This window comes from Crassostrea angulata, chromosome 6 (assembly GCF_025612915.1).
Source record: "Crassostrea angulata isolate pt1a10 chromosome 6, ASM2561291v2, whole genome shotgun sequence".
Taxonomy (NCBI): domain Eukaryota; kingdom Metazoa; phylum Mollusca; class Bivalvia; order Ostreida; family Ostreidae; genus Magallana; species Magallana angulata.
This window is the reverse complement of record NC_069116.1, coordinates 22,544,294-22,567,687: the sequence shown is the minus strand read 5'-3', so window position 1 is coordinate 22,567,687 and position 23,394 is coordinate 22,544,294. Positions and strand designations below refer to the sequence as shown.

General features: G+C 34.2%; 1 protein-coding gene across 2 annotated transcripts; it reads left to right on the top strand.

Annotated features, from left to right (window-relative positions):
• Positions 1–13,458: 13,458 nt before the first annotated feature.
• Positions 13,459–22,288, top strand: LOC128189201 (uncharacterized). Of its 2 annotated transcripts, none has more exons than XM_052860711.1 (3): positions 13,459–13,757; positions 16,508–16,605; positions 20,824–22,288. In XM_052860711.1, exon 3 carries the CDS (start codon positions 20,850–20,852, stop codon positions 22,200–22,202), a length of 1,353 nt encoding a protein of 450 aa, XP_052716671.1. In that variant the 5' UTR covers positions 13,459–13,757; positions 16,508–16,605; positions 20,824–20,849; the 3' UTR covers positions 22,203–22,288. The 2 variants fall into 2 exon arrangements, with proteins under 2 accessions (XP_052716671.1, XP_052716670.1); XM_052860710.1 differs by having other exon boundaries at positions 20,810–22,288.
• The last annotated feature ends 1,106 nt before the right edge of the window (positions 22,289–23,394 follow it).

The following is a 23,394-nucleotide window of genomic DNA, read 5'->3' as shown; positions in this document are numbered from 1 at the left end:
AGTTTTATAATCTAGGTTGTCATTACCCCATACTTTACGAATCTATTATACCTAAATTTTGTATTTGGAATAGTTCATTAAATAAGGTATTCCTTGCATTAGAAAATAGTTTGCAAACAAATAAAAAATGATATACATCTTCTTTCTTTCCACATATGCAATTTGGAGAATCAGAAATATGTTATAAGGTTGTAGTCGTTTACTATAAGTCAATCTTTGTGAACTATTGAAAATTAATTAATGTTGCATACGTCACCAATAACAAATAAAAAACTTATATTTTGATTAAATTTAGAACTTTACTTAATAAAATTTGTTAAATGTTTAATTACGAAAATGCTGTTAAAATACTATTCAAAATGCAAGTAAAATAGTAGTTACTGTATTTAATTTGAAATAATAAGGACGTAAACTAAGAGCGACAACCTTAATTTTTGAATTAGATTAAATAAAAAAAAAGCTGCAAAGGAAATAGCTGTAGGTCTTCAAGTTCAAATCTGGACAATAAAATATAAAACGGATAGACGACCGTATAACTTTGGTATTTATCAAGCTGTCCATTAAAACAACAGTGTGTATTCGGAATCGGAATCGGGACCTGTGTAGAGAGGGGTAATACCCATTGCGCTACCGGAATAAAAAGGTTCATAATAGATCACTAACAATTGAAATGTGTGCTCAATTCATTATGTCGAAATGAGAAGAATGACCGTCCAAAAATGAATTAATCTCTTTTTTTCAGTTAAAAAAGAAGACGAAAAACAAATGATTTAAAATAAATCTAACCTTAAATACGTCATTAGCTTATCTATTATACATACATGTGCCCAGCTGTGACGAGATCTCACTAAAATTTACTCAGAATCACCCCTCTTGTCGCATTCTGTGTTGGCCCACGGAAAACAGTTTCACCTCACTACGCTAAATTAGGACGTGACGGGTCACTGATAACAATGAGTACAGTACATATCAATGGGCGTCATCACGATTTTGGTCAAAAATTATTTTCCCGATTTTAATGTTTACGCTTCACTCAGTAGCGCATTTTTAATAGCCCAAAGATTAAGTGTCAATCTTCATGTACAGAGCTAAATTATATGGAGGGTAATCGTGTTCAAAATTCCAGACATGATAACTTGTAAATCTAAATATGCAATCGTGTGTGAGCTTAATTACGTGTATGAATGTGTGTAATTCTGATCGCGTTACCTACAAAACTCAGGCATAACAACGTTAAGATTTGACTCAGTACCTTTATATGATGCGCATTTTGCAGCTTGATTGTTTTTTTTAGTTAATTAAGCCTTCAACTTTGCACCGTAGTTTCTGCATTTGTAATGAATTTGTATCTTTATGCATCTGATATGGTTCAAATTGACAAATGTAAAGTCTACAAGTTTGTCGAATTTGGACATGACCTTATATGACAAATATAAGGAAGGGGGGGGGGGGTCTAGACCTGAGCCCAGCAAAATTACTTTTTACAATCAATCTAATTTGTTATAAGAAAGATTTAAATAAAATCAATAAAATGCTTTCTTTGATATCAGATTCTTGCAAGTTATGAAGGTAGCGATTAGAAAAAATCGTTATCAATATTAAAATAATTGTTACAAAACGATAACTAAACACGTAGGTACAATCATTTATTACACCTTTAACAGTGAAAAACTGTAACTTATCCATTGAATAAATCCCGATTGTATTGTATAATTTCAGTGTTTTTGTCTTTGATATCTATGAAAATTTATGCAACAAAAAATGTAAAATCATGCAATACACTTACAAATACATATTTATGCAATACAAAAAAGAACTGTAAATCAAAAAGTAGAAATAAAAGACGTCAAATACTGCATCGTTTAACGTTTCTTATTTGCATTGAATATTGTGAGGTGATAATTTCGGTCATAAAGCTCTTCGGACTCTATTGGATTTGACCACGGTCCGACCAAAATTATCATCTCATATACTCAAAGAATTATTCCTTATTCCTTAAGAATACCTCCGCACATAGGTACAACAATTTATCACGCTTTAAGCAGTGAAATTCTGTGATTTATCCGGGATTGGATTTCGTTTGTATTGTAAAATTTCAGTGTTTTCTGTCTTTGATACATACGAGGGTTGTTAAAAAAGTTCGCGGACAAGTTCGATTGTGAGCAGACTATTCGCATGATACCAGCGAAACTGTTTAGATTTAATCTTGACGAATTTCTATGAAATGTGTAAAGATTTGTTTTTTTAAATGCACCTTAAAAAAAATACACATTAATTATTTTGATAAGATATGCTTTACGGAGCATGTTTTTTTTAATAGTTTTGTATTATGTGCGCATTTTACCTTATTAAGAAAATGTACAGTTTAAGCGAAGGAAAAAAAACGGTATTTCGTATGAGATCCCAATAAGTTATTAAGGTCATTTTGTAAAAGTTTCAATTAATTTGAAAAATTTCTGACCGTTTAATCGCCAAAAATGGATGACCAACGCTAGAAAAATGAGTCAAAAACGTTAACGTAATTGGACACCTTGGCACCGGGCCGTCATTTTTGTTTACAATTAGAACCACAACTGGAATCAAAGGTTTGAAAATGGATATACTGATATATTGAGCTCTTGCATCACCCCGACACCCATACAGCCCGGATCTTGCACCTATGGATTTCGCTTTTTTTCATGAATCTCTTAACGCTTTTTTGATTTTATGACATTACGGAAATCTTTATTCTATTCTTAGTAGTTTTGTTGGTGCGTAGTGTTATTTTGGTCATTGCGACATTCGTTACAAGATTGTTAGGAGTTGATAGTATCCCTCGCTGCCCGCCCTGTGCACTGTATTGCACAATTTACATGTTTGTCTCTATGGTATGCGATTATTATATATATATATATATATATATATATATATATATATATATATATATATATATATATATATATATATATATATATATATATATATATATATATATATATATATATATATATATACACGTTTTGTGTCTTAATGTTATTAAATGCAATCTTGTAACGAACGCATCTAACCTTTTTCATTTTGTTGTTGTTTTTTTAAATTAGACAAGAAAAGATTTATTTTCGGAGGAGTGAAACGAGGGAGAAAATTACTTACCTGAAGTCGAAACACCGTGGACAGATATTTTGGGACCTAAATGATCTACGATATGACACAAAAGACATTATACAAAACTTTGACAAATAATGTGTGAACTTGCGTTTTATAAATGGATAAATGACATGAAAAGTGTGTGAACTAAAAGATGTTTACTTTGAAAAAGAGTGACAGGTGTAAATTGCCTTTCAGTAGGTTGACGTCTTCTGACGTCGTAGAAATATGAAATGGTGCTCCGTAAATCCAATTCATGCAAAACAAAAATCGCTGTATCTTTTGAAAACAACTTCGAAATCATATGACTTTTGGCATACCTATTTTTAATTGGTAGTCATTTAATATAACATATGTCATACTACAAAGTACACAGTAATTTTGCCGTAAATCACTTTGTCCGCAAACTTTCTAACAACCCTGGTATGATAAGCAATGCAACAAAAATGTAAAAATATGCAATACACAAATCTACGAAAGCCGAGAAGGATCATTCGAGATTCGAGATTCGAAATACGAGATTCGAAATACGAGATTCGAGATTCAATATCTAAATTAACCAATCAAATCATGGATCTGAAACCTGTATCCTAGCAACATCAAACTGTTCTAAATGAAGATCATTCGTACATGCTCTTTCCTACAAATAAATGTCTTTATAGCTCTTAATAAATGCTATGTTCACTTCTCCCTACCTAACTAAATAATTATGTGTATTTACTTTTACACAGAATATCTAAGTAGACTAGTAATAATGCAGTGTGCTTCGCGGATCTAAGTGATTTTGTTTGCCCTGGTGCATTTCCACCTGATGCGTTTGAACCCTGGGGTATTTCACCACCAGTAATAGTTTAAAACCCGGGTTTATTCACCCCTTTTGTGTGAAAATGCGGTTATGGTAGAGAACTTCATAAGCGTAGCTAATTTTTTCTGTAGGGGGTCCTAGGCCAATTTTAAAATTTTAAAAATTTTACTATGTAAATTTAATAAGCTCCAATTTTCCCGAGGAGGGGGTCCAGATCCCCTGACCCCCTCCTTTCTAGATCCCCGCATGAAGATTAGTACATGTATCTAAATAATCTAAATATAAATAACCTGTCCTGTTTCACTAATAAATATAAGCATTACTTATCGTTTTTATGTATGCATACAGTGATACACTAGTACTATGATGATAAACAAATCATTGAGATATTATCACATTATACGGAATTATTAATAAATACAATTTTTTTTCCTTTTCCTCAGTAAACAACTTATTATGAGTCTTACTTTGGGAATTGTTTTCAATATAGAAGGATACCTACTCTCTACAATTAAAGGTAGGGATGATAGGGTGCCAATTTGTTCACATTGCCGATTTCTTGTGCAGAGAACAGTAAAACTTTTTAAAAATTTGATTGTGCATGAATATTTCAAAATTAGTTGTTGTACATGTATTTTGTTATAATTCATTCATTGATATATCAATAAGAAAGATTAAAAGCATATGTTTCACAGCCAAGTTAAGTTTCTCTGTAGTTTCCTACCCCCCCCCCCCCCCCCCCGCACCAAAATTGACAATAATAACATATAAGTCCTTCAAATGTTTACTTTTTTTTACTTCAAAATTTAATTCAAAATTTAGTGCGATGGAATAGTGAACTGCGTTCTATCTAGAATGCAGTTCGCAATTCAAAATTTAGAATTCATATTTGGGGCCCGCTTGCCTTATATGCAATTGAATAGTGAACTGCGTTCTATCTAGAACGCAGTTCGCAATTCAAAATTTAGAATTCATACTTGGGGCCCTATAGAACGCAGTTCGCAATTTAAAATTTAGTGCGATTGAATAGTGAACTGCGTTCTATCTAGAATGCAGTTCGCGAATCAAAATTTAGAATTTATATTTGGGGCCTGATTGCCTTATATGCAATTGAATAGTGAACTGCGTTCTAGAACGCAGTTCGCAATTCATTTTTGGGGCCCAAAATTTTCAGGGGCATCTACTAGTGGTATTTCACTACCACTGAGAAATTTGGTGATGCAGTAATCTATAGTTTTTGAGATCTGTATGGTGTCCGGATAGGGCCATTTGCATTAGCGCGACATCGCGTTCAGATAAACGAGACATTGCGCTAACACATGTACACAACACACCGTTGCGCTAACGCAACTTTGCACACCATGCCGTCGCGCTAACATAACTTTGCACAACACGCCGTCGCGCTAACACAACTTTGCTTAACACGCCGTCGCGCTAACGCAACTTTGCAAGTTTCACAGTCTAGTAGGAAGTCGTGTCCGGAAATATTAGACTGCGCATGCTGAAATATGCATGCACGCAAGCATGGATAAAAATAAATAAAATGTACTTTGAAATATATATATTATTTTCATTTATTATCAGTGCATATGAATAAAAATATAGTTACTAGTCTGTCACTAGATAAGGATATGAATTTCGTGGATCTTTGCACAACACGCCGTCGCGCTAACACAACTTTGCTTAAAGCTATACACGCTATAATTTGCGTCAATTTTGAATGACAGTGAAAACGCATGTGTTTGTCTAGTTATAAAAGTTATCCTTAATCTGTAAATTACAATGGTGAATTCCATCTCGTTACAAAGATATAGATTTTTAATTGTTTATTTTCCTGCCAGGAAAATAGACCTTTTCATGAATATTGATGAAGGAAGAGCGAAACCGACCTCATTACGCATGTCCGCGGAGAACTAGGTGGTCGTTATTGTTTGCCTAATTAAATATCCAACTTGATTTTTAATATGCTTAACAGTTGTTAGTTTGAAATACATACATGTATAATGAGTAAAATACGTTTGTCATTCACGATACCCTTACTTCTGCATTAACACTTATAGGATCTATAAATAGCACATAGGGGAAAAACACAGGTGTACGTCATTTTTTTAAAGGAAGTATTCATATCTACTCACAGGCTTGTATTTTTTTTCTTTTTTTGTACTCGTATATCGGAGAAATGTATGCTTTACTGAAAATACCCTTTCCTTTGTGAAACTATCACAATTATGAAGATGTTGACCCTTCACCAGTTGTGGTATGATGGACTAAATTTAGCTGTCGATATCACGTGATAGATTGATATTCACGAGGAGGCATTACTTTCCTGGCAGGAAAATAAATATTTTTTATTGTTTAATATTTGATATATTTGTTACGTGATCGAATTGAGCATTATAATTAACAGCATAAAAGTAACTTTTATTAGTAATCAAACACATACAGTTTCCCCTTTATTCAAAATTGACGCAAACTATAGCGTGTATAGCTTTAACACGCCGTCGCGCTAACGCAACTTGGCAAGTTTCACAGTCTAGTAGGAAGTCGTGTCCGGAAATATTAGACTGCGCATGCTGAAATATGCATGCACGCAAGCATGGATAAAAAATAAATAAAATGTACTTTGAAATATATATATATATTATTTTCATTTATTATCAGTGCATATGAATAAAAATATAGTTACTAGTCTGTCACTAGATAAGGATATGAATTTCGTGGATCATTGTTTAGTTGATCCACGAAATTAAATATTCATTGAAGTGCAATTTTAATTAACATTTTGTATTGATAGGTTCATTGGCCACTAATTTACGTATACTTGATATTGTGATTTTCACTTTATCCACGAAAATTGATGCCCTTGAATATTAATGAAACCTCAGTATTCAATTGCATATAAGCCCGATTCTCAGAAACTATAGATAACTGCATCACCATATTTTCACAGTGGTAGTGAAATACCACTAGTAGATGCCCCTGAAAAATTCAGGTCCCAAATATGAATTCTAAATTTTGAATTGCGAATTGCTTTCTAGATAGAACGCAGTTCACTATTCCATTGCATATAAGCCCGATTCTTAAACATAGGTAATAACAGATTACAAAGCTCACCGAGACGAGGGATCACCTTTTTGAGGAATCACCTTTATGAGACCACCTTTATCATATTATTTGAAAATCATAGTTAATGATCTTGGATATACATGGATATTGTTTTGACAAAATATCGTATAACAATATCATATAATAAAAATTGTATAATAATCATATGTCCATTTCATAGGGTATTATATGATACAATGTTTATCAATACGATAATATAAAATACTATATTGCATCCTATGATACCAGTACAATATATATCATATATTACAATAAAATACTGTAATAAATAATGATGAAATATGATATTGTAACATATGATATGACATTGTATCTTGTTATACATTATTGTATTTGATCACATAATACAATATCATAATATATTATGATATTGATATGATATGATACATTATAATAATATATGATACAATATCATATCACATTATGCATCACAATATTATACTGTATAATATTATAGCATGATATTGCATTGTATGATATTGTATCATATTTGATACAATGTAGGATATTGTATCATATGATACAATAAAATTAGCTACAACATTGTATCATATCAATTGATACAATATCATGTGATATAGTACTATATTATATCATACAATATCATAGTATACTTTATTGTATTATATGATACAATATCACATTATACAATAATATATAATACATTTTCATATATTGATATAATTAATATATTAAATAAACCAATCTCATTTTATACAATATCGTATCATATGATATGATATGATATATATTATACAATATCATATCATATGATACTATATTATGTTGCAATATCATATGAAATAGCATGTGATAAAATATAATATATGTGATATTATACAATATCATATTATACAATATTGTATCACAATAAACAATACTATACATAACAATATCACAATACAATATCATATCATAATGTACAAAAAAAATTGATACAATATCATATCGTATCATATAACTTTTTACAATATAATATATGATATAATATTGTATCATATAAAACAATAGTGCATCATATCATACAATACTATATCATAGGAATCATATTATATTATTTAACAACGAACACATCTATCAAGCAGGTTTTAGATAGGATAATTTTTTTTAGCATCCTTGATAATGGAGATCTGCATCTGAAGCTACCTCTGCAGTTCATTAATATTATAGTTAAATCAACTATGCAAGCTATTATCTATAAAATATGTGACCTGTTCCAAAAAAACAAATCTCATCCAGAATCCGAAACATACGCCTCAGATTCAGCATTCAAGCCTGCCAGGTGCATCAGTATCATAAGACGTATCATCCATGCAAGTTTTATGAAGTTAGGACCAGTAATAACTAAGATATAATCATCAAAGGGCACCTGCTCCAAAAACTTTAACAAACTCTTAAAACCTTAACCTCCTTCAGCATCCGAAACCTATGGCTCAGATTCAGCATTCATGCCTGTCAGGTGCATCAGTTTTATAAGACGCACCATCCATATAAGTTTGGTGAAGTTAAGACCAGTGATAACTAAGTTATAATCATCAAAGGGCACCTGCTCCAAAAACTTTAACCAGCTCTAAAATCCTTAACCTCATCCAGCATCCGAAACCTATGGCTCAGATTCGGCATTCCTTCCTGTCAGAGGCATCAGTATCATAAGACGTATCATCTATGCAAGTTTGGTGAAGTTAGGACCAGTAATAACTAAGATATAATCATCAAAGGGCACCTGCTCCAAAAACTTTAACCAGCTCTAAAAACCTTAACCTCCTTCAGCATCCGAAACCTATGGCCCTGATTCAGCATTAAAGCATGTCTGATGCATCAGTATCATAAGATGCACCATCCATGCAAGTTTGGTAAAGTTAGGACCAGAAGTAACCTATAAATTGCTATCAAAGGGCACCTGCACCAAAAACTTTAACTTGCTCCAAAAACCTTAACCTCCTCCAGCATCTGAAACTCATGGCCCTGATTCAGCATTCAGGTCTTTCAAGTCCATGAGTAGGTCAAGATGCATCATCCATGCAAGTTTGGTGAAGATAGGACAAGTAATAACTTAGATACAGGACCTGCAACAAAAACTTTAACCAGGTTCGGACGCCGACGCCGAGGGTATAGCATAAGCTCCCCCCGACTTCGTTTCGGTGAGCTAAAAACTACCCAAATATGAATTCTAAATTTGAATTGCGAACTGCGTTCTAGATAGAACGCAGTTCACTATTCAATTGCATATGAGGCAATCGGGCCTCAAATATGAATTCTAAATTTTGAATTGCGAACTGCGTTCTAAATAGAACGCAGTTCACTAATCAACAATTTGAATTGCGAACTGCGTTCTAGATAGAACGCAGTTCACTATTCAATTGCATATAAGGCAAGCGGGCCTCAAATATGAATTCTAAATTTTGAATTGCGAACTGCGTTCTAGATAAAACGCAGTTCACTATTCAATTGCATATAAGGCAAGCGGGCCCTAAATATGAATTCTAAATTTTGAATTGCGAACTGCGTTCTAGATAGAACGCAGTTCACTATTCAACAATTTGAATTACGAACTGCGTTCTAGATAGAACGCAGTTCACTATTCAATTGCATATAAGGCAAGCGGTTTTTAGAACGCAGTTCGTAGTTCGCAATTGAATTGTGAACTGCGTTCTATAGAACGCAGTTCGCAATTCAAAATTTAGTGCGATTGAATTGTGAACTGCGTTCTATCTAGAACGCAGTTCGCAATTCAAAATTTAGAATTCATATTTGGGGCCCGCTTGCCTTATATGCAATTGAATAGTGAACTGCGTTCTATAGAACGCAGTTCGCAATTCAAAATTTAGTGCGATTGAATAGTGAACTGCGTTCTATCTAGAACGCAGTTCGCAATTCAAAATTTAGAATTCATATTTGGGGCCCGCTTGCCTTATATGCAATTGAATAGTGAACTGCGTTCTATATAGAACGCAGTTCGCAATTCAAAATTTAGAATTCATACTTGGGGGGCCCACGTGCGCGAACATCGTTAAAATTAAAGCTTGCTTGTTGGTCTGTCCTACCCTAGCTACCTCCTCTCTTTTCTCCTTTAAAAGGCTTAATTATTGTCTATACATGTATATGCTTGTAACAAATCAAATCAATTTCAAATTCTAAATCAAAACTGAATTTGACACTACAAAACTCTCTGTGTGTCTGTCTGTCTGTCTGTCTGTCTGTCTATCAGTCTCTCTCTGTCTGTCTCTCTCTCTGTCTGTCTCTGTCTGTCTGTCTGTCTGTCTGTCTGTCTGTCTGTCTCTCTCTCTCTCTCTCTCTCTCTCTTTCTCTCTCTCTCTCTCTCTCTCTCTCTCTCTCTCTCTCTCTCTCTCTCTCTCTCTGCGATTAAACCGGATGTAAACCAGTCTAGCGAAATTCTTAGGCACTTGGATGTATAAAAACACCTTTTTCTTCGACGTAACAGCATTGGAGCGGAACGAATGTATACATATGTCGTAAGTAAAGTATACTTGAACGATTTATCGCGAAATTTCGTTTGAGGAACGCCCAGAATTCGTCAAACCCGATTTCGCCCCAAAAAGAGTGTCCTACCCTTACTTTTTTATACATGCACATGCAATATATTTACAATAACTTCCAGGCCCCGTGATTATTTCATTGAGTTTCGTTTCATAGCTAAAACATTTAGATTAAACAGATCTTTCTTCGCGAGCCGATTTTTACACAGTTGGGGCGAATACACTTCGGGTTAAAATTGTTCGGGGGGAAATACATACAGGGCAAACAAAACCACTTAGATTCGCAAAGCCAACAGTGTTATTTCTAATTTAAAGCTGCTTGGTCCGATTTATTTGTTATTACAGTATCAAAATGTTTTCCATACAAACCATTTATCTAAGAAAGATATGGACTTTCTCCTATTTACACCAGCAGAATCAGTCTCTTTTCAAAGTTAGAAATATTCAAAGTAAATAAAAATAATTTCTTTTTGGGCAAACGAAAAAACAAACCAAAATGCATCACGGGAATATTTAGAAAAAGAAACCGTTTGGTTTCGTCCCCCGAATGATTGAGGTCATTCAACCCGCATGCTATGCATCAATTGTAAAGAAAGCAAACTTCAGAAATATTAGCGAACAAAACGTACACATGTTTATTTGCAGTTTGTCTGATCATTTCGACCTTTATTCAAAGCGATTACAAAGTCGTAATACAACCATATCCGTCTCCTCGTCAGGGGTGAAATTTAACATGAGGCAAAATAACGCGTAACCCTGTTATGTCGTTTGTTTTGTTAGCAAATTTTGTACGTATTTTTCTTCGTTGAAATTCGGCTTAATTGACTTGGAAAACTACTATTATGTCTATTATCATACATATACTTAGCATAACCATCGTATAAAAGCGTGCATAAAATTTGATATAAAATCGGACCAAGCAGCTTTAATTGTTTATACTGTGTGGGGTTAATTCATCAATGTTAATTTAACCATGTTATAACCACTATATAAGAGCTATTAAGACATTCATTTGTAGGAAAGAGCATGTACGAATGATCTTTATTTAGAACAGTTTGATGTTGCTAGGATACAGGTTTCAGATCCATGATTTGATTGGTTAATTTAGATATTGAATCTCGAATTTCGAATCTCGAATCTCGTATTTCGAATCTCGTATTTTGAATCTCGAATCTCGAATGATCCTTCTCGGCTTTCGTACAAATCAACACCCATTCATGCAATGCAAAAAAGAACTGTAGAAAAAAAAAGGAAAAATGAAAGCGGTCAAATATATCATAAATGTTGTTTAACGTGTCTTATTTACAAAGGCAATTTCTACTGTAGTATTTCCGTTTAACGTTTTGTTTTAACCGTGAAAATGCGTATGAAAAGCATTCCGAGAGTATTGTTTTGTTTGTTGTTTGTTTTGAACATATTTTATTGATTAAACAAAAGGATCAGAGTATTGCATAATTTATAAGCAATACACGTCCCCTTCCGCTTTGTATTATTGTATGAAAGCCTTGAAGCATGCAACTTTTTAAGAACTAAACGTAATGGAATACTATAATGAAAAATAAAAGAACAGAGGAAATTTAAACTATATATTCTAAACTAGATTAAATCAAGGTTAGCTTTTTAAAAAAGCTAAGAAAGTCAACCAGTGGAATATCATTTTGGGTCAAAAGTGAATACACAATCTTAAAAAACAAGATACATATAGTTTCTTGGTGAATAATAATATGCTGGTCGACATTTAGTTTGCATATTTATCTTTTTATGATTGTATGTGAGGAGACAAGTGTGAGGCGGTGTATATGTATACAATGTGTGACTGCACGCCTGCTTATTATATAGTAATCAACAGCAACTTAGCATGCTGATTTAAATTGATTTAAATTAATTTCATGCTATACAATATTCAATGATCCAGTCTTAAACTACTGCCTATCTTAGTCGAGAAGATATATATGCGGACTCCGTGTTGTGGCTGCAGACGGTAACGGTGCCTTAAGCATTCTTCCAATACGATGACGCGCACTTTCACCTAGAAACGGACCAGTTTCATAACTTCTTAGAATTTCTCTTAAATGGACTATCTTGTTCCTCCAGAAGTCCAATTTACGCAAGCGCATTTTAAGTTTCATCCCAACATAATTACATGTAGTCAGCCCGTGGGCTGACAAAACAAACTGAATTTTACTCTATTTGCTTGTTATATATTTTCTTTGGGATTTTCCACTGTTTAGTTGAATGATAATATTTTACATGGTTTACTTTAATAAGAGATTCAAGAACAGAGGAAAATCAAACTATACAGTAGAATTGATATCGAAATTAAATACAAAGTGGGTAAATTAATACTCTTTATTTTATCCCGTGTTGTTTCGCCAGGTCGATTAAGAATTCGCTTGTATAAATTTGCGAAAACAATGCACTGTTTTGTACAATTTTCATATTATTACTCAAACGCATAGCGAAAACCAGTGTGGAAATTTGAAGTGGGAAAGACAGACGGATGGACTGACGGACACAGAGGAAAGCTATTTATAGTCCCCCCGGCGAAACCGGTAGGGGACTAATAGAATTGAGGTCGTTTTATCGTACTATTCGCCGTATTGCATGTATCATGTAAATATTTTTAGCTTTGAGAATCCTTGATTTAGTAATTCATTAGTGCTCAGCTCATCACATTTTGGCTTCCAGTCATTTATACCGTGATATTGTACAATTTAATTCAAACTTCAAGACTTATCTCTTTATGGAGCTTAACATAGATGGCATCCCAAGTGACTAACAGGCATCACATCAGATCTATACTTCGTTGTCTGATCAATTTATTGTCTGGCCTTATCTGTAACGACAGAGGACTTCAGAAGGTTATCGATTTTATCCAATCGTTTTTCTCTGATTCCATGGCAGTAGAAATGTCCAGGTATAAAGCAAATGTACACACCTCTCGGGCGACATAATTGAAAAAAGGAGATTTATAAATGAGCTGGTAGTTCACGATCTTCTCTATCGCGGAATACACATATATCAACTGTTCCTTCCACTGATTTTGTTTGTCGTTGAAGCTGAACTGAGAAGACTGTCGATGTCAATTACTGTTATTGCAGTGGAAAAGAAATGAAGAAATTGTACAATGAAGGAAGGGATACATTACGTTCTTGTGGTATTAACTACAAAAACGACACTGACATCATGTTGAATTCAAGCAGGTGAGTGGCGTTGTATCATTTATATCATTTTAGTTTAAACTACTTAATTCAACTAACAATTAGGAAAACGGTTTTCCTCCGAATGTTCATCAATAATCAATTTACCTGAAGATCGCATAGGATTCAAGTTGAGGAGCAACAATATTAAGCGATTGAAATCTTAGTCATCATAATAACACCCAGTGCTGGAAGCACTTGATGCATGGTCATCATTGATTCGCCATTTCTTCGGCAAACTGTTAATTGTGTTTATACTTGTTAATATACCTATACCTGTCAACAACTGTTTTCAAACCATTATAGGTTAATCTCAAGTGATGTGATAATATTTTTTAAAGTGAATTAATTGCAAACAAGTATACTGAATGCAAGTTCCGTGATATTAGAATTTCAGCAAGAAAACCTCGATCATCTTTTGTTAAAAAGTCAACATTTGAGTGAATGGGGATGGGAGGTGAGAGAATGAATGATGATAATCCCTAAATTAATTACCTTTATACCTTTTGAGAAAAAAAAATAGTTAGTAAAAGGCTGAGTCCTCGCGGCGATCCCGCTGCGTCATTAAATAATGTAAAACGCCATGGTAAACGCAGAAGAGTCTCCTACAGCACCGTTACAACGCAACGGCATCTTCGTCCGTCGCGGTTGGATCGCCTTAAACATTTTAGAACGCCATGCGACGGCGCACACTTTGAACATGCACAAAATACGCGCCGTGGCTCTGCGTTCTGATAAACACGCCGTAGAAGCGTAGTAAGGTCGCCGTGACAGCGCCGTTAGATCTCCAACAGCGCCATGAGATCTCCGTCGGCGCGCTCAAAGAACGCAGCTAATCGCAGTGTAGACACAGTGATAAGTCAATTGCGCTTGCACGGAGACTTCACGGAGTCCTTTGGGATCTCACTGCGTCTCTATCGCGTTGTCACTGCGCATCCACAGCGTTTGAACAAGTTTTTTTTTCTCATTTGGCTGCGTTCAGAGACCCAAAAGAGCTGTTGCTGCGTTCATCGCGCTCTCGTGACGTTTCTTAGATGCGTTTATACCGCGCTCCCACGGCGTTTCTAGTGCGTTGTCATCAAGACTACGAAAACTCGAACAATGGCTGTTGTACAATAGCAAGCGATGTAATAATTATCAAACTGGATGTAGATGACTATGTAAAAAGTAGCATTTGCTAATATTCCAAGATCTATGTCATTGGATGTAGATGGAATTCATGCCATTTGGTTCTGATGTTTTCACATCTTTTCTGTTTTCTAACAACTAATAACGGATCTTTTTTGTAGACCTGACTACTAAGAGTTTTGTCCTAGTCTTTCACAAATTGTTTAGAAGTAGTTATGTTTCAATTACAATGTACCTTTTCATAAAATCAAAACAATTTTTTAATAATTTTTTTACTAGTTGTAAATTCTTGTTTGTTTCCCAAACAAATTGTACAAATTAATATTAACCTTCCAAGAACGTCCTGTGCACGCAGTCAGCGCGCAGAGAACGCCGTGGACGCGCGGTAAAAACTCCTAGCACGTCATGAGCGCTCGGCGGAGATTCAGCGAGAGCGCAGTTAATCGCCAAGAGAACTCCGTGGAAACGCAGTTACACGCCATGGGAGCTTCGTAAGAACGACTCGGTCGCCGTGACATCTTCACTTGTAAAATTTTCAAATAAAACTGTGCATTTTTCTGAATTTTCCTTGCGATCCTACGGCGATTCCATGAATTTTCCAACGCCGTGAACACGCCGTGGGGACGCAGCTTGGTGTGACTGTACAGGATAAGGAGTGGTACCTGAAACAAATACGAAATGAAGGCTTGTGGTTCTATTAACAAAATGATCAGGTCTAATTGAAGAAAAAAATCCATCGGATTTTGTTAAAAATGAAAAGAAATGATTTTTTCTGCCTATCTTATTCTAACAAACAAAACATTCTAATATAACAAAACGTGATTTATTGTACAAGAAAAAATCCAATTTTGAGAAAATAAAAGAAAAACAATCGTGAGAAATATAATACGTTATTATGATGTCATTTTCTGAATCTGGTTAGCGCAATGTTTTCAAGAGGATTATTTCTCGGTTATTTAACATTTTGTTATCATTAGTCTATATATATCGATGTTGCTAACATCCTTATATAATGTGCAGTATAATAAACTGGGTTGAATTGGATGGTTGCATTCCCATCAAAAGGTAAGTTATCTCTGTACATTACTTGAGTCCTAAACATACTGTCCCAGATTAATTCGATTCGATTGATTGTTAACGAATGTTATGAAATCTATGTAAAAGAGAAAGACGATAGGTTTAATTAATAAAATAGTAATAACACGGATGAGATCGTTTAATTTATTAGATCTTACGTAATGAAATTATTTATTATAATTAACTTAGTATGCTTTAATATCATGCATTCCCTACGAAACAGGACAATTTTTGACCTCGAAGCCGGTATTATACATGTATCTATACTATCATAAAAGATTTTTGAGAAATTTGGCCTCTGTGGATTAAGCAATCTTTTTGCGTTTTCAATTTCAACATTACAAAATTGTTAACTTCCAGTCAGTACAAAGAAAAAGAGAACCACGCATGATTTTTGATGGTTTATTTGTTAGCATGCGCAAGTATGTATGCATTAGTATGTTGTTCGGCTGTCTATATTTGCTAGGATTTGGTGCGAAAACCGCCCGTTGACCAGTTTTCTATTTCTATTTTATAACAGACAATTTATTGATTCTTTTTTGTTTCAGTTGATATGTACGTGAGCGACAAGAAACACTCAGGAAAAGGCACCATCATCGTTCAAAGATAATCCGCAGTTTTGAAATTCAGAATTCAAAGATCTCAGGTAAGTGGCAATGCATACGACATTTTGGCAACTTAATTGAATGGAGGGCAATAAACATGTACTATATGCTCTGCAATAATCATGCACAATATGCATTTCTATAGTTACATGTACATGTAGTCCTGCAACCATTAGTAAGATACATTGTAGTTATTCAATCTAATCAGATTGTTATGTTCATAGATTTCAACTGAAATTTCAGTACATTTACGAGACACCCGTTTTTGCGGATATAAATTGTGATAGAATACATGTTTGTTGAAAGAATACATGTTTTATACAATTCTAATTTGTTTTTCTACTGAAATATATACCAAACTTAATTTGACGTTGCTTATTAATGATCTTGCTAAAAGAAGGAATGTTCAGAACATTTTACCCTGATAGAAAAATAGGCATACATCATTTGATGCTTTAATGTGGAATTGGACACCTGTCGGTATTTTATAAACGTGGATAAATGTACATTATAATAAAAACCGTTCATCGATTGCGGTTTAGAATTTTCAAATTTTACAATATTTGACCACAAGACATGTTCTAAAAGTTGTTGAAAAGGTCAAAATTTAAAAATCACTAGCGGGATTTGACCTTATTACTTACAGATACGTATGTAACTCTCCAAAATATTGCGCTACCCGTTATGTAACAACCATGGGATCGGAAATTCACAAAATTGTACTTGATTTTATTGATTTGGATAGAAAGTACGTCACAATCGCCATACCATCTAAAGGGCAAATATAAAATGAGCTGTACATGTATATTTCAGTGGCATCGGAAGAAAATTGAAAGTAGGGGGGCTAGACTTATCAAAAAATCTTGACAAGCCGAAAAAAAGATAAAGATAATTGTTACACTTATATGTCTAACTTTGCAAAAAGTGGTTTGCTACATGTATATGGGGGGGGGGGGGGGGGGGGAGGGGGGGGGGCTAGCCCCGGTTCCGACGCCTATGTACATTTGGATCTCCGAAATGTTTGGGTAAAATACTGCAGTAGTGTGTGAAGTGAAACGACTATGACCTTTTATGAAGTCATACCTGGCGTGCCATATTTATTATCCGTTATATGACGCACGAGACCCGATGACATCGAAAGCCCCATCTGTCTTGGAGGGTTATTAGCCTCGTGGCTCGGCTAATCATTGATAGTGGGCACTATTTTTACAACTTATCATTTTATACAGGATATTTCTTGAGAGCGTGTGGCGGAATATAAGAGGGAATTGTTAATTACTCCAAACGGTTATTTTGTAACTGCATATCAGAAGAGGCCAATTTGTCAGCACAATAATTCATGATGTATCGTCTAAAAGATAGCTCATCGCAGATTTATAATATACATGTACGTATACTTTTTTAAAACACTTTTTCATAGCTACATGTATGAAAGTAAATGTATTACACAACGCTACATTTTTAAATGTGTTTATTAACAATTTTTTAGATAGATATTCCATTAAATTAATATGATTTTCAATTTCGATTTTGACCACTGTTCTTTAATGTATCTTGCTAGAGAAATATTAGTTTGATGTCCTAATGATGTGTTTTAAGGTGACGATATTGAGAAAATGGAGGATGTCCGAGTTAAAATGCTTGCGTTTGTGGAGTGGTGGGGTGCGATTGATTAATAAATTCCAATAGTCACTAGATACACTGTAGTTAAATAGCAAACACACACACAGTTTATAGGGAAAAAAATACATTTTATATACAACTATAAAAAACATGTATTATGCAATCATCATTTGCTTAGTATACATGTATCTTAATAAATCAGAGTTGTATGAGGTAAAGTCGAGGTATAGTAAAAACTTGGATAATATTCCGTAACGAACAATTGACTCGTGCTAAAAAGCATATCGATCATAAAATCACGTTCGCTTCACACGCTGATATTGAGTGAGAAATAGACGGGAAAAATAGCAAATAAAACATAGACTTATAATCAGGGATTAATACTGAATATAGGTAGTAATACTCATGACTTAGACCCATCCCTTGCATTGAAAGTTCATTCACTCAAAAGTCTTTTTAATGATATTGATATACATGTATGAGAACATGCATTGACGTTGATTAAAGTCACATTCTAATTTTTAACCATTTATTTATCTTAATTTACATCCGAATCCTTCCTCACCTAGATATTTCGGAACCTATTTTCACGGAACCCCAATAATGGTTAGCACGAAATCAATATCATATCAAATGATGCAAAATAGTGTTCCGGCTTCATTTGATTAGATTTTGTGTCTAATTTCTGTTCTTCATAAGATGAAATTGGTTTTATATAACGAGTATAAGCGCAATGATAACAATCAACCACGTGTATGCAATACAGATTGCTGGAAATTAGAACTATCGTTCGGAATGACGGACAACAACAACAACTTGTGTATCAACCGTCGGTTAGATGATATGAAAATCGGTTAATTAGAACTATATCCTATTTGTTTAATGAAGGGATGGAACGATCGATTCTGTGTTCATTGTCACGCAGCGTGTTAACCATGTGTAAATAAATTAAATACAAATTATCAATAGTCTAAAGTATATTAATCTAAATCTGAAAGGATGCATAAACATATTCGGTTGCCAAATTAATTTTTAATCGCCTCATGATTTATACTAGGGTATAGCTTTTAGCATGTAAACTTGTCGAGAAAGCACATGCTCAACGTTTGCAAAACATCACCTTTTCCTCGCCCTTCCATTTTTGTTTTCTCACTTCGCACGGTACCAAACCACATAGAAGTAGAGAGAAATTTCCTAACACATCCTTAGTACATGTTATAATCGAAAAATAATTTAACCTCTTTGTGGTTTTGTCAAGATTATCTCATCAATTTCGAAAGGGGGCAATTTTCTCAACATATTAATCATAGTAAGTAGAATGTAAAAGTATCCCCTCTTGGCACAACCTGTATCCAATACAAACTAATTGAAATGAGTCGCCTCCAATACCAATTAGAAACCCGGCTCATAACCATAAGTAATCTGTTACAATTACTTTAAATTTCCGTTAGACGACTTTTTAAAAAAAAAACCATTATGTTATTGACCAAAGTTATAGTTTTTTTTGGAAGCACGATTTTTATGCAGTTTAAGGTTTTTTAAAGCTTTTAAACCAAACTTCATTAACATCTTCGTTTATTAAATGAATATCATAATGTAAATGACAAAATTTCTATTTCATTAAAGTTTGGACTTTATTAATTAAAAAGTACAATCAATAAATTCTACTAACACGCAATATTCTAAAAGAAAGACATTTACATATCGATCAACCGTATGTCTCATTAGTTTATATATTTTTAAAAAAAATGAACATTTTAAATTATGAAATTTTTTTATTGTTTTATAATCTCAATACATGTATTGTGAACTGAAGTTCTGCTGATGATGCCTGTTGATGAAATCTGGACACAAGTGAAAGAAATTACATGCTAATTTTGTGATGAATGAAAAGAAATATGCTGGGTCCTTTTTCCGCCTAATGGAGGATCTAACCTATGCAGATGTGAAATCTTTGCTAAAACACGGGTTATATTCCTATGAGGAGAAAAAGGGCCTAGCTTATGATATCCACAAAAAAGCATAATGCACTGTAGTACAATGTTAAAAGTGTGAAGTGTATGCTTTTTTTTTTAGTAAAAGTACAGTTCATATATACATGTACGTATTCCACTGCTCTTATACATGTTGAAGTAAATACTAAATAATTATAATTTCATACTTATTGAATTAAATGAATTGCTTAAGCAAATCCCTGTTCAATATTTGTGTCAAAAGTATCTACAAATGTATTCGTGCATACATGTTTATACTTATATCCAACTTAGTTCTTATTCCTACATACATGTACTTGACTGCGACTGATGAATATTAATTTATGACTACTAAAAATATTTTTAGTTAATGGATATTCTTCTTGAAAAAATAGGTTAAATGTTCTTCTATTTGTTCTGTAACACGTAACTCGATAGTTTTCTACTAATATCGAAAATGGATATATTATTATAATAGCTAAAATGCAAAAAGAGGAAAAACGTTCTATCATAAGACTTTGGACAGAAAAGAAAACATAAATAAATTTTTTGAACTTCCGGGTTACTTATACTTAGCCTCCGAGGTTACATTGTACACAACGACGTTCTATGTTAAAATACTGTAAGCATTTTGACAATTTACTTGTAGATTGGACATGGGAGAGCAGTGACCCATTTCCCTAAGAAAAATGTTAAACGACTCGAATAATACCGATGAAGAGTTCCTTCCCTTGTCGCTTCATGTTGTCGTCTTCAGCATAGTGTTTATGGGTATCGACATTGTGTTCAGCCTCCTGACAAACATTCTGCTGATGATGACCATAATCAACGCACCGAGTCTGCGCACTCCGCCTAACAATCACTTGTTGAATATCGGTTTGAATAACGTGATTCTTAGCTTGTGTATGGTCCTGTCATTGGTCAGTGTGGGAACAAGGAGAAATGATCTTGTCTACGTCCAATCCTTCACTGGATTTCAGCTTTTTATCGTCTCCAATTGCTCTCTCCAGTACTTGTGTGCATTTGCGTCCATTTGCATTTACAGAAAAACGACAATCAAAAGGCCATCCTTATGCCTACGGATGCGAAAAAGAATGGTCACCCGCTCAATTCTCTGCAGCTGGATCACCTCGGTTCTCTTATCTTTAATTTTTTGTTTGTCATTGATGCCAAATGATGAGCTTATTTGTGATACTTTGAATCCATTTCAAAGAGAGTTTCGTTCTTGCGAAAGTCGCTCAAATCTTACCTCCGAGCAAGCGGTGGTTCTTGTGATTTACATTGGAGCATACGTATCTGGACTCATTGTTATTTTCTCGTCCTATTACAGTATATGCAAATCTCTCAATTTAACTGGATCATTCGGAAAAAGTCGGGTATCGCCGTGGAATAGAAATTCGAGTTTATCTTCAGACATGGGGACTGAAACTAGCGACCAAACCCAACAGTTAAGCAGTGATGGTGAGTATGTCAAACCGTACACTATCTCTTCCGGCAACTGCGAGGACATCATTGTGCACTATCAACGTAGTGAGCATGCGCTTACATTTGAGGACATCTTCGCGCTTGAAAATCCAATTCTTGCAGCAAAGCTCAAACAAAACGTGTTCGAGAAGAGACCACTGAAGCCTACTCTCTCCAACACGAGTACACAGTCAACGAAGTCCAAAAACTGTACATTCACGGACATATCACCAGACGGCAACCTGCAAAGAATCCAGAACATCAAAAACGCGTCTGCCTTACGTAACCAGTTCTTGAGGAGAGATCGGGTGAGCCTAAGTAGCGCCACAAAAAACAGTTTCATCATGTTTATAGCATATCTTATTTTTTCCCTACCTCTCTTGGTTCTTGGAATTCCAGGGGCTCTGGATTTTTTATCCTTTGAAGCCCGGATACTCACTATAGTCGTATGTCGTCTGCTATTTTACATCAATGCATGTTTTTACCCTCTCTGGTATTTGCTGTTTAGTAAACGGGTTCGTCAGTGCCTACTTAGACTCATAGAAAATATTCTGATAAAGTTGCAAGTAAGACGATAACTTATTTTAATTTATTTATCGTCATATTTTAATGTGTTTTTTAACTTGTTGTTATATTTATAAATAAAAAAGATATTTTTAAAATATTTTTTGAGAAGTTGTTATGTAAAGAATATAAATGTTCCTTATTATCTATTTAAAAAATAATGATTTATTCGTAGCGGTCAAAACACAAATGTGAAAAGTGAGATGTCATTTTGTGTGACACACACGATTTGCATCTCCAAAGACAATAAGGGTTTGAGTATTTAACATATTTATTTTACTGTACCTATACTTTTTATGTCCGCCTTCGAAGAAGGGGGGGGGGCATAATGCTTTGCTGCTGTCTGTCGACGGTCCACCAACAGTTTCTGTTCATTTTCTTCACAGAGGATGCACATATTGAAATGAAATTTGGTATACAGGTTTATCATATAAATATGTAGATCAAGGCTTAGTGTGATTTGGGTACGATCGAGCAATTTTCGACATAGTAATGCCCCTTGGACGAGAAAAATTCCAATTATTTGCAGTTTCCGTTCATTTTCTTCGCAGAGGATGCACATATTGAAACGAAATTTGTTATACAGGTTTATCATAATAATATCTAGGTCAAATTTAATTTTGGGTGCAATCGGGCATTTTTGGGGTACAATCCAGCATTTTTTGACAGATTTATGACCCTTGGACGTACAAAATTTCATTTATTTGCAGTTTCTGTTCATTTTCTTCGCAGATGTTTCCAAGGGAGGGGAGGGGGGGGGCATAAGTGTTTTACAAACATCTCTTGTTTTACTTGAACTTTGTTTCTGTCTGTCTATGGAAAAATATTGGCTGTTAACGTTCATAGAACGCGGAAGAGACCTCTCCTTCTTTGTATTAAAATATACATGTACAAGTTGCTGTCCTTTAAATTAAAAAAGGACTGCAATGCGTGGACTATATACATGTGTTTCCAACGAAAACGTGAAACCCTTAAGATTATCAGTGATTCCACTGACTCCACCGCCTGATGTATAGTATCAGGCACTTGGTGAAATCTACTCTTTGCGCACACATTACGCTTTGCACTACTTTGTTAAGTATGCAGTGGCAGCTTTGTGTTAAAAAATTCATATTTTGATGCATTTTTCTTGAGATTTTAACTTTTATACAGTGACATAATCATTCAATCATCTATTAAATACAATCACAAAATTATTCAATCATA

Coding starts and splice junctions, on each gene's coding strand:
- LOC128189201 (XM_052860711.1), top strand. CDS start 20,850: ATGTTAAACGACTCGAATAATACCGATGAAGAGTTCCTTCCCTTGTCG.